The following is a 13,015-nucleotide window of genomic DNA, read 5'->3' as shown; positions in this document are numbered from 1 at the left end:
TTGTAAGAGAGGCTAGAGAGTCTGATCCTAGAGATAATATGTGCAGTGAAAAAGCCTTGGGAAAATGTGCTTAGGCAGAACCTGAAGAGGAAACTTTTTGATTCACTGAATAACCAAGAATGGAGTTATCTTCAGTGGCATTAGTCTGCCAGAGCTGGTAGTTTGGATCTGACTCTTTCATACCTATATTTTAGTAATAGATGAGAGAGAATTCTCTAAAAGGACAAACCATGGGCCCATCCCATTAGAGGACTACATGCAGTACTGGTTCTTATCCTCAGTATCAGTTCTTTTCTGTTAGAGATGATGTTGTTATTCAACCTTCATTTCCAAAGACCAATGATATCACTATATAAGTGATGACTTGTTTGAGAATTAGATATCAGTGAGGCAGAGTTGGGGAAGAACTATTGCATAGTCATTGAAGTTCAGTGGCAAGACAAAGTTTACCTTGAATGCAGTGGCACTTCGGCATCTTTAATGTCTAACCAAACCCAAACACTTTACAGAGCCTACTTTTTATTCTAAACCACCCATTCCACCAGGAGAAATCTTCACATGGTCAGGCATCCTCTTGACTCACCAATAGGTCTGAAGCTGGACCCTCAAGCAAGGTCAACCCATCTGCCCAAATGGCTGTAACCTGATAAGCTCCAAACTTCAGGAGAACAAACCATCATGGGGTCCAGAATCTATGGGTTTTTCAGTTAGCCAGTCAAACATCATAGCCCTAAGGATATAGGAGAAGTCTCTGGGACCTAGTCCAGATACAACTGCAAATGAGGATTCACTCAGCAGCTATGCCACATTTGAACATAAATAGGAAAGGACTAATGCTAGATAGAAATGTTATTAATTCTGATCCCAGTCTTTCCAAGGATCAAGAAGGTATAGGAGACTGTATTCCCAAGGTGTAATAGAGAAATGTGTGCAGTTCTATAAATCTTATAGCTTCAAAGTAAAAATCCTTTGGTAAAAGCAAATTGAAATTAACTGGTTAAACTGAACTGAGAAATTAGGCATTGTCAATAAATAATGAAGGAATGCACTAGAATGGAAGCTGGAGCTGCTAACCTTAGGAAAAGACTCTCTTGACTACCTAAGGAGTCAGGGTATCCCCTACAACCCTGAGAAAACACTGAAAGTCTTTCTCACCCTATCTATTGTGAAGCAAGTCGCTAACCATGGAGCCTCACATGTAATTACAGCTTCACTGAGATACCTCTACTTTTGACGTAACTACATTTAAAGTTTACAATGTTTTTACAGTAATTATTTTGTTGTTGTTCAGTTGTTTCAGACATGTTCAACTCTTTATGACTCCATTTAGGATTTTCTTGGCAAAGATACTGGAATGATTTTCCATTTCTTTCTCCAACTTATTTTACAGATGAGGAAACTGAGTTGCTCAGGACCACACAATAAGTTTCTGAGGCCATATTTGAATTCAGGTCTTCCTGACTGCAGGTTAGAATTTATCAAATCAACTCATCACCTTGTGAGAGGTAGTGAAAGCCAGTAGATAAGAAAGATTTGGAGTAGAGAAACCTAGGGTTCAAATCCTAACTGATATTTGCTATGCTACCAACTTCTCTGAGTTTCAAACCTCACATATAGAAATATTTGCAAAACCTATCTTAAAGATTGTATATGTTGTCTGATCTTGCTTTTTCTTATACTTTATGTTTGTTCCTTAAAGATATGATTTCTCTCTCATCATACTCAATTTGTATCAATGTATACCATGGAAACAATGTGAAGAATGACAAACTGCCTTCTGGGGGGGGGGGGTGGAGGGAGGGAAGTAAGATTAGGGGAAAAATAGTAAAACTTAAATTAAAAAAAGATTGTATATGTTGCATAAATGACATACTTCATGTAAAGTATTTTACTTAAAAATCCTATATGACTGCAATTATTATTAAGCTTGGATTGGCCCAATAATTTATCTGTTTCTTAAGTAACATGACCTTCCTAAAGCATAGGTCTGACCATGTCATCCTCTCTATTCTGTAAACTCCGGTTGACTCCATATTACCTCCCCGATCAAATATAAAATCCTCTGTTTGACATTCAAAATCTTTCTTAATCTGTCCTCAGTACACACACATCTCCAATATTCTCACTCCTTACACTACCCTTCACCTACTCTGATATGTTACATTGGCTTCCTTGCTGTTCCTTCCACAGACTCCAGGTGCTTTCACTGGCTGTTCCCCAATGCTCTCTCTCCTCTTTGCCTCCTGCTTTCCCTAGCTTTTCTGCCTTCAAGCTAAAAATGCCATCATCGATAGGAAGCCATTCCTGACTTCCCTTGATTCTAGTGCCTTCTATTTGTTAATTATCTCCAATGTCTCTTCTATACAGCTTTTCTGTCATAGCTGTTTGTATGTTAGCTCCCTGTTTTGACTGTGAGCTCCTTGAGAACAGCAATTATCTTTAGCTTTTCTTTGTATTCCCAGTCCTAATTATTAGCACAATTATTAGCACAGCAGATGCTTAATATTTATTCACCAAATGTATTTTCTATATCAGAAAAATCTCATGATTTATTTATAAAAAATTCTTACCTTGAAATGTTTGGTAATGGTTTTCTTTTTTCCCCAGATAGATAGAGGTACAAATTTGAGTGTAACATCACCTTTAACTGGCTTTCCATATGTGTACCTGAAAAAAAAAGAAAAAAAACAAGTCTCTTTCTATTTGAAGTTGAATCATTTTCAAAATAATAGACAAAAAAGTCACTTATGAACATTAACTCTTGACTAGAATTTTTTAACTATCACCTAAAAAATCAAGATTATTGTAGCAACTGCCTATTCTTGAGACATGCAAGTAGAGGTTTTCATGATATCAAGTCATTAACAAACTTTTTAAAGAAACCTTGAGTCAATCAATTCCAAATGAATTTTTCACTATCAAATTTATCTATGGAGTAATAATACTCATTTAGATTATGATACCGAAATTAATATAGTAAGAAAAACAGACAAGCATAGTTAATGCTTTATCCCAGAAAAAAAGTTCAAATGGAACAATTCTCTAGTCTCATTTTTCCAAAGATCAAGATACAGATCAAAATAATTCAGTGAGAAGCTACACAATGAATTTATCAAGACCAGAATTCTGCAAAAAAAAGTTAACCAGGGGGTGGCTAGGTGGCGCAGTAGATAGAGCACTGGCCTTGGAATCAGGAGTACCTGAGTTCAAGTCTGGCCTCAGACACTTAATAATTACCTAGCTGTGTGGTCTTGGGCAAGCCACTTAACCCCCATTGCCTTGCAAAAACTAAAAAAAATAAAAATAAAAATAAAAAATAACCAAAAGCTTACAGGCAATAAAAAAGGAAAGTTAAAACCAGCACAGTCAGAGAAGCTAGTATCCTCATACTGTTATCAGAAACAGACCAGAAACAAATAATGTTGTAAGACTCTGTGTCCAGGGATATTAGGGAGCAAAATTCCCCTGAGAAATCCCTAGGGTATGACTCTTGGAAGACCTAGAGAGTGGTAGTGTCTATTATGGCAAAGTAATGTTCATACAGGGACATCCTAGGTCAAAAGATTCTATGGTCCCCAGCACTCTGCACCAAGATGCCCCAGAGAACCATGAAGATCTATGAAACTCAAAGATCAGAAGAACATAAGCCTAAAAGGTGAAAAATTCAAGAAAGAAGCCAGGTGCAGGCAAAGAACAAGCAGAGAAAGAAAGCAAGGAAATAAGCATTTATTAAGCCCCCTATTGGCACATAAATGCGAGATGTTTACAAATATTATCTCATTTAATCCTCACAACCACCCTGGGATGTATAATTGCTATTTTCCCTTTGGACAACTGAGGAACCTGAGGTAAACAGAATAATTTTTCCATTATCAAGTCCTGACTCCAGGTCTGGTTCTCTATCCAACTCTCTAGCAAGAAGCCCACTCAAAAGTAGAACAGGGGTAGAGTTTGAGACTGCCACAAATCCTGGAGAAATGAATAGCCAAAAAAATCAATATTTAATAAAAATATTATAAATACAGAGATCTCTCAAAAGGAAAGAATAACTATATAACAATTCTAAACAAAGATACAAAGTTTTAATATATATACACACATATATGACATAAATACAATATGAGTACTTAGAAAAATGAAAAAGATATGCTAAAAATAAAATAAAATTCTTGAGGGGAAAAATCAAAAAGAAAATAAATAGCTTGGATGAAAAAAGGTAAACTAACCCAAGAAGTAAAATGCCTGAGGATTAAAACAGACCAGAGACATCAATAACTTTATGAGACAGCAAAGAAATATTAGAAAAAATTGAAAAAGACTGAAAAATAGAAAAAAGTTAATCTTCACCTTCTGCTGGGTTAACATTTCTAGAATACAATGTTAAAGTCAAATACATAAATGTTGATACTTGAACCTATGAGAATTAGGGGGCTAGGTTCCTGCAACCACCAAAAGTTGTAATCTGCTTACAATTCTTTATAGCAAAGCATTAATTCTGATATGTAATATTCCAACATAGAAACTATGAAATAACCTATAAAATGCATGATAGAAAATAAAACTGATAACATGAAAAACACTCTGTCCACAGCTAGTGGATGACATTGAAAATCACAAAGGACACAGATTTAAAATAATCCACATAATGTCTACTTCCTGCACTGTTTGCGATCCTTAAGGGTCTCCTGGCTGATAGCTGTTACCAACATTTCTCCATGAAGTTTATTTAACACCTTTATTTTCTCCCTAAGCATCACTGACTTTGCAAGCTTGAGGTTAGAGGAGAAAGGACTTGTACTAAGCTTTGAGAGCATCATCACAACAAAAAAAAAACTCATGGTTTAAAAATAAACAATGAAAACATGCAACTATAAAGTGAATAATACTAGTGAAATCCCTAGTAAATGCACAACTATTGAGGATTAACTATGTAAGCCAACAAAAATATTTATCTGAGAAAATGTTCAAGGAGAAACCATTTTAAAATCATTTAGGTTCTTTGAAAAACTTGATTTAAGTGGCAGGTAAGTGGCATAATGGATAGACCAGCAACTCTGAAGTCAGGAGGACATGAGTTCAAATCTAGTCTCAGACCAGCTGTGTGATCTTGGGCAAGTCATTTAACCCCATTACTGCATACATACACACACACACACACACACACACACACACACACACACACACACACAAAACAAAAAAAAGGAATTATTTGAACAGGGGGAAAAGCCTAAAGAACATATTTCAAGAAATTATGAAGGAAAACTGCTCACATCTATTAGAACTAAAGAGTAAAGTAAATGGGGTGGCTAGGTGGCACAGTGGATGGAGCACCAACCCTGGAGTCAGGAGTACCTGACTTCAAATACGGCCTCAGACACTTAATAATTACCTAGCTGTGTGGTCTTGGGCAAGCCACTTAACCCCATTTGCCTTACAAAAACCTAAAAAAAATTTTTTTTAATTTAAAAAATAAAAAAAAGTAAAGCAATGATAGCAAGATTCTAATCAGCTCCTCTGAAAGGAACTTGAAGAGTAAAATCCCAGGAATTCATTTTCAAAATTCAGAGTTTCTAAAACAAAATAAAAATACTATAAGCAACCCTAAATATATTCAAGGCACCAAGGAAACACAGTCTGGTGAAAAAACCTAGAAGCAAAAGTTCTAGGATGATTGGGCAGATGTGACAGAGACAGATTTTAGTCTGACACAGAAAGAACTTTATGACAAAGCAGAGCTGTCCAAAAATGGATTGAAGCAACCTCATCTGAAAAGGAGATCTTAAAGCAGAGACAGCACAATCACTTGCTAGGCATGTCTAAGAGGCAATTCAAAAAAGACTTTGAAAATCAAATGAGGGAGTTGGAAGAAAAACTGGGAAAAGAAAGGAGAGAGATACAGGAAAAACACGAAAATGAAGTCAGCAGCTTAGTCAAGGAAATCCAAAAAATAATGCTGAAGAAAACAGCATGCTAAAACCCAGCTTAGGTCAAATGGATAAAACAGTTCAAAAAGTTATTGAGGAGAATAATGCTTTAAAAAGCAAAATTGGCCAGATGGAAAGAGAGATAAGAAAACTCTGAGGAGAACAAATCCTTCAGACAAAAAATAGAATTCAGGGAGATTGATGAATTTACCAGAAATCAGGAATCAATACTTCAAAACCAAAAAAAATGAAAAATTAGAAGAAAATGTGAAATATCTCATTGAAAAAAACAACTGATATGGAAAACAGACTTAGGAAAGATCATTTAAAAATTATTGGAATACCTGAAAGTCATGATCAGGAAAAGAGCCTTGACATCATTTTCAAAGAATTACTACAGGAAAATTGCCCTGATATTCTAGAAGCAGAGGGCAAAATAGAAATGGAGAGAATCCACCAATCCACCAGAGGAAAGAGATCCCAAAAAACCAACCCCTAGGAATATTATAGCCAAGTTCCAGAACTCCCAAGTCAAAGAGAAAATATTACAAGCAGCCAGAAGGACACAGTTCAAATATCATGGAGCTGCAGTCAGGATCACACAGGACTTAGCAGCAACTACATTGGAAGCTCGTAGGGCTTGGAATACAATATACCAGAAGGCAAGAGAGCTTAGAATGCAGCCAAGAATGAACTACCCAGCAAGGCTGAATGTCCTCTTCCAGGGAAAAAGATGGACTTTCAATGAACCAGGGGAATTTCAAAGGTTCCTTTTGGAATGGCCAGAGCTAAACAGAAGGTTTGATCTTCAGATACAGGACTCAGGTGAAGCATGGAGATTGGAGGAGAGGGGGGAAATATGAGGGACTTAATGAGGATGAACTGCATGTATTCCTGCATAGAAAAATGACACTGATAATACTCATATGAACCTTCTCAGTTAATAGAGCAGGTAGAGGGAGCTTTTATAGTTGAAGCACAGGAGAAAGCTGAATTTGAAGATAAAATATGGTATAAAAATGGAGTCAATAGAAAAAAGGGAAATGGAATGGGAGAAAGAAAAAGGAGAGGGGGCATAGTTCAAGATATTTCACATAAGATTTTTTTTATTACAATGAGCTATTGCAATGATATGGAAGGGGGTAGGCAAGGGGGGATGAGGGAAACTGCTCTCATCAGAGATGGCTAGGAAAGGAAACAGCAAATATACTCAATGGGGTATAGACATCTGGAGTAAGAAGGAGCGGGGAGCAGGGGGAAGGGGTGGGGATGTGAATAAAGGAGGAGAGGATGGACCATGGGGGGGAGAGTAGTCAGATATAACACATTTTATTTTTTACTTCTTGCAAGGGGCTGGGATTGGAAGGCCTGCCCAGGACCACAGGGCCAGGTGGATTCTGGGCCTAAGGGGTGGTATGGGGGCTCAGGGCTTCTTGGCCCCAGGACCAGGGATCTGTCTGCTGCGCCACTCAGCGACCCTATAGCAGAGTCAGAGTGAAAGGAGAGAGAAAATAGAGTACATGGTAGTGGAGAAATAAGAAAGGAGGGAGTTGCGGATCAGCAATGGCAACGTTGGAAAAATATGGAAGTAACTTTTACGATGGATTTATCATAAAGAATGTGATCCACCCATGACAAAGTTGTTGGTGTTGGAACAAAGACTGAAGCACATTTTTTGTTATTATTATTTGGGGGGAGGGTGCAGGGCAAGTGGGGCTGGGTGGCCTGCCTGAGGCCACATAGCAGGGTCATCTTTGGGTGTCTGGGGCCGGATTTGGACCCAGGTGCTCCTGGCTCAAGGGTCAATGCTCTGTCTGCCACCCAGCGACCCCTACTATTATTACTATTTTATTTTATTTTGGGTCTTTTTTTTCCTTCTTTTTGGTTTTTGCAGGGCAGTGGGGATCGGGTGGCTTGCATGTCACATGGCTGGGTGATTATTGGGTTTACGAGGCTGGATGTGGACTCGGGTGCTCATGGCTCCAGGGCCAGTGCTTCGTCCATTGCGCCACCTGGCCATACCTACAATTATTACTATTATTTTTATTAATTTTAATTTTTTTCTCTCCCCTTTACTTTTTTCACCCAAGCAAGTCTATCTATATTCATGGGAGGGGGGAAGGGGTATTTTGTTTACTTGTAAACAAGAATATTTTATTAATGTAAAAAAACATTTGTACAAAATGAGAATAAAAAATAAATTAAAAAAAAGGGAACCTAGGTGGTCTAGTGGATAGGATACTGGTCTGTAGTCATAATAACTCATCTTGCTGAGTTCAAATATGGCCTCAGACCCTGGGCAAGTCACTTAACTCTGTTTTGACTCAGTTTCTTCATCTGTAAAATGAGTTGGAGAAGGAAATGGCAAACTACTCCAATATCTTTGCCAAGAAAGCCTCAAATGTGGTCATAAAGAGTCAGACATGACTGAAACAGTTGAACAACAAGAAGGAAGGGGAAGGGCACAGCAGAAGAACCTCACTATTATTTTGAAAGATTAAAAAGTACTGAACTTAGACAAATATACAAATGATACAGAAATAAGTAGGCAAACTAATTGGGATGTTACGCATTCCACAACAAAGAAGTAGTAGTTAGAAAGATGGAAACAGACATAACATTTCTGGAGGTGTTAATGTGTAGATTTATTTTTGCTTAACAATGTTTATTTCTTTGTTTCAAAAGACTTTCTCCCCTCGGTTCATTCCCTCTCTCTTTCTTTATCCTTTTCTTTCTTTTTTTTTTTTCTGTTTTAGTAAGAGAAAGAAAGAAGAAGAGAGAGGACTAACAAAAGTAATGCCAAAAAAATAGAAGAGAAGTAAAAAAAAAATTTTAAATCCACAGAACAAAAAGAAATTCAAAAGGAAGCACAGACAAGCAGGACAGTTTTGAAAGTAATATCTGAGAGTATGTATTTTTTTCAAAAGGTGAGTAGTAGGAAGTGAAGAGTTGTGGTTCTATACACAATATTCTTTGGGAACTCTACTGTTGCAAGTGGAAACACCCTTTTTTGCTGTTTTAAGTTCATTTTTCCCAAATTCTGGGCAATATATATATTAGGAATACTTTAACATGCTGGAATATATCTGGGACAAAATTACCAGAATAACAAAGGGAATTAAGATTCTGCAATATGAGTATAAAATGAACTAAGGATTTCTTATAGGAAAGAAATCAAGATTGTTCTACTTTTCCCCAAAAGGCAGTTCTAGAATGATTGAGCAGATGTGACAGTGACAGATTTTAGTCTGACACAGGAAGAACTTTCTGACAAAGCAGAGCTGTCCAAAAATGGATTGAAGTAACCCCATCCGAAAAGGAGATCTTAAAGCAGAGACAGCATAATCACTTGTGAGGAATGTCTAAGGCGATTCTCTGGGGTATATATGACCTGTGAGGGTCTTTTCAACTCTTTAATCCTATGAATCAAATCTAAGATTTTTCAAATACACCATTAAAAACCTTCAACTTATAGTGACTTGTTAAAGAAAGATAACTTTCATTTTTTTGTTTTTATTTCTTTTGCTGACATATAAATAATTGCTGTTCAGTCATTTTTCAATTGTGTCTGATTCTTTGTGATCCTATCTGCCACTTTCTTGGCAAGGATATTGAATTTTCCAAGGTTGCTATTTCCCTCTCCAACTCATTTTACAGATGAAGATACTGAGGCAAACAAGGTTAAGTGACTTGCCTAGGGTCATATAGCCAGTAATTGTTTTAGAACAAATTTGAACCCCATGCCCAGAACTCTACCCATTGTCCCACCTAGCTATAAACAGTACATATGTTAAAATCCACAAGTACCAACAGAGGTGGGCAGCATAACATGGGCATGCTAGGGGGAAAAAAGAGTTAAAAAATGAGATAATAGAAAACAAACTCCTGGAAAAAAGAGAGATAATTTTTCTAACAGGGTAACTTTGCATTAATCTGAGGAGATTTAAGTGAAATTTGATCATCATGGGTTTATTAAAGTTTCCCAACCTTTTTCAGATCATGATACAGTTGGATATATTGGAACATATCACTGGAAAAAGAATACAATACATTTTTCTAGTTTAATTATTTCACAGTATTATTGTACTATTGAAAAGAGAAGCATATCCTGCAGGATAAGGTTAGAGAATGAGTTGAGAGATAGGCTTAGAGGAGGGAAAATATGAGAAAAGAGGGAATAAATCACAGGAGATACTAGTAGATAGAACTAGAGTCCAGTTCAGTGATTTGTTATATTGTCAATTCAAGGTAGCGCCCATGCTCAGCAAATACCTACTGAATATAAATGTACCCCAAAATGACTGAAAAGAACTCAATACACACTTCTCAAAATATATACTATTGCCATAAGTTCTTAAATTATGGCCTTGAGTCAAATATAATAGTAAATTATCCTAGTAGAAAACTCACGGGATTTAGTTAGAGAACAGTTTCAAACCATAGCTTGAACACTTGCTATCTATGTGGCCTTAGTCAAGGAAATTTATTTTTAACCAAACAAGAGATATAGACAATTACAAAAAATTAAATTAATAACTTTGTTCACATGAAACTGAAAAGCTTCTGCATAAACAAAATTAATTCTGCTAGAATGAGAAGAAAAGTAGTTGAGTTGAAAAAAATATTTGTACCAGTTTTTCAGATAAAGGCATGGTCTCCAAGATAAAGAAACAAACAATTTATCTAAGACCAAAAGCCATTCCCCAAAAGTTAAGTGAACCAGGGATAAAAATAAATGGTTTTCAAAAGAAAACAGTTTTCAAAAGAAAAATAAGAAATAATAATGCTCCACATAACCAATAACTTACAAATAATGCTCCAAATTACCAATAATAAGAGAAATACAAATCAAAAAACCTTGAAGTTCTACTTTACATGTTAAAAATTGGTGAAAATTACAAAATATAGGAAAAGTTGGTGTTAGAGGAGTTGTGGGAAGATAAAACAACCTAGTGCATTGTTGATGGAGTTGAGAATCAATACAACAATTTTGGAAAGCAATTTGGAACTATGCAAATATAGGAACTGAAATGACCATTCTTTTTGATCCTGAAATTTCATTATTAGGCCTATATCCTAAGATCTTTGATAAAAGAAAGTCTCCATTTATGCCTAAATATTTAAAGCAATAGTTTCTGCAAAAGAATTGGAAATAAGATAGATGACTATATTGATTGAAGAATGGCTAACCAAATTGCAATATATAAATATAATGGAATATTGCTGAGCTGTAAGAAATGATGAATACGATTACATAAAACTTAACATGTGTTAGGTCCTGTGATAGCTGCTAGAGTTACAGAAACCAAAATGAAACAATCTCTCTCTTTCAGGGAATTTACACTCTATCTGGGAGAACTTTCATACAAAAATAAACATATACAACAGAGAGAGAGAGAGAGAGAGAGAGAGAGAGAAAGAGAGAGGGAGGGAAGGAGGGAGAATGAGAACGAATACATGGCAAACTTTTGGAAGAGAGGGCACACTAGCATGGAGGAGGTCTGATAATCAGCTTGGAACCATCTACTTCTATTTTTAAGGGGATTTCCTAGTTTGCTCATCTGTCAGCCCCCAGTCCCTTCTTTTCATCCTGTCTCCCATTACTGAATGGCAGGGCAAAGTCTCTACAATTCTCTGGACCTCAGTTTCTCACAGCTTAAGAGTCTGAAGAGAGAAAAGAATAAGAGGCTTGAGTATAGGACAACAAGCTAGTCAAGGGAATCCTCCAAACCAGACCCACTCATCTCCAGCAAGGAATCCTTTCCTGCTCCTCTCATATCTGAAATGCAGAGATCCAAGGCAGGAATCCAACTTCCAAGCTGCTGCTGCTATTGCTGCATCTTTTCCAGGGAATTAGAACAGATAGGATGGAGAGAGCCAGGAAGCCCAAAAAGCACCCAGTTGCCAAGTTCTTCCTCCCATGGCAGTCTAAAATCCTTGAGCATTATAGTTTACTAAAAAAGTCTCAAGCAATAATAAAACTATAAAAAATGCAAGGGATTTATTTTTAAATTCTAATATGCAGCAATATAGAAATTAAGGGAAAAATCCAAAATCAAGTATGAGTTCAATTAAGTCTATATGAGTATTGATGATCTGCTTGGTTTTGTATGAACCAAGATTCAAAGACACTGGTCAAAAAGGGAAATTTGAACAAAAGTTTCTTGGCATTTTGACTAATATGAAGTATGTGGGGTAGTGATTATAAAAGCACACAAATTCACATATCTTCTGAGTCATAAACTCCTCCATAGTACCACAACTCATAGAACACTCAAAAAAGAAAAGCTTTGTCAACTTTGTTGAATTTGGACAGAAGACAGAGTTGTCAAGAAACCCCAAAACAAAGTTTTGCCTATTTTCATATGTTCTTATCTAAGTTTCATATAACTTTATGGTAAACATATTGCTAGGGCAATTTTTTAGTTTATGAACAACTTCAGCTGAAAAATCACCAACCCCCTCCACTTGCCATGCTGCCTAAAAAATGTCATCAGAACTAGAAAGATGGCATTATTTTTGCTGAACTTCCATTTGCACAAGTCTGGCATTTATTAACTGTTAAAGACACCATTATTAAATTATGCCAAAAACCAAAGCAAATACTTTCATGTCAACCATCAAATACTACCAGAAGTTAGCCATTGGAATATCTAATAAACTTCAAGGATCACAACTAAACTCCAGAACTACTTAATGATCTGAAACTACAGATTTTACTGTCACTTTGTTGACATTATAAACTGTTCAAGTTTGAGAAGCATTCAAACAATTTCAAAGTGATTAGTATCTGTTATTGTCACTTTTCAGAAGTCACTCTGAATCTGTACTAAAGTGACTTGACTATATGCAGATTTACTAACATCTCCTTTATTGTTGAGATTAAAATATTCAAGCTCTTTACTTCAGAGATTTTTCATATATAATAAGCTAAAAAGAGAAAGAGGGATCCAATTTGCATTAAAATATTTATAGCAGCAACTATTATGGTTATTAAGAACTAAAAATCATTTGATCAATAAAAACACTTATATGTCAGGAACTGACAAAGGGTTGAGGATATAAAAAGAGGCAAAAGATAATCTCTGACT

At 36.2% G+C, this 13,015-nt stretch overlaps 1 protein-coding gene across 2 annotated transcripts in view; it reads right to left on the bottom strand.

The window, feature by feature from the left end:
• CD109 (CD109 molecule) overlaps positions 1 to 13,015 on the bottom strand; it is a 163,777-nt gene that overhangs the window by 82,195 nt on the left and 68,567 nt on the right. For both annotated transcript variants that reach the window (XM_074237331.1, XM_074237330.1), the window contains exon 8: positions 2,571 to 2,667. In XM_074237331.1, the coding sequence (XP_074093432.1) occupies positions 2,571 to 2,667 (97 nt within the window). The remainder of the gene's footprint in view (positions 1 to 2,570; positions 2,668 to 13,015) is intronic.

This window comes from Macrotis lagotis, chromosome 5, assembly GCF_037893015.1.
Source record: "Macrotis lagotis isolate mMagLag1 chromosome 5, bilby.v1.9.chrom.fasta, whole genome shotgun sequence".
Taxonomy (NCBI): domain Eukaryota; kingdom Metazoa; phylum Chordata; class Mammalia; order Peramelemorphia; family Peramelidae; genus Macrotis; species Macrotis lagotis.
Note: the sequence above shows the minus strand (reverse complement) of the source record. Positions and strands in the feature narration are given on the sequence as shown.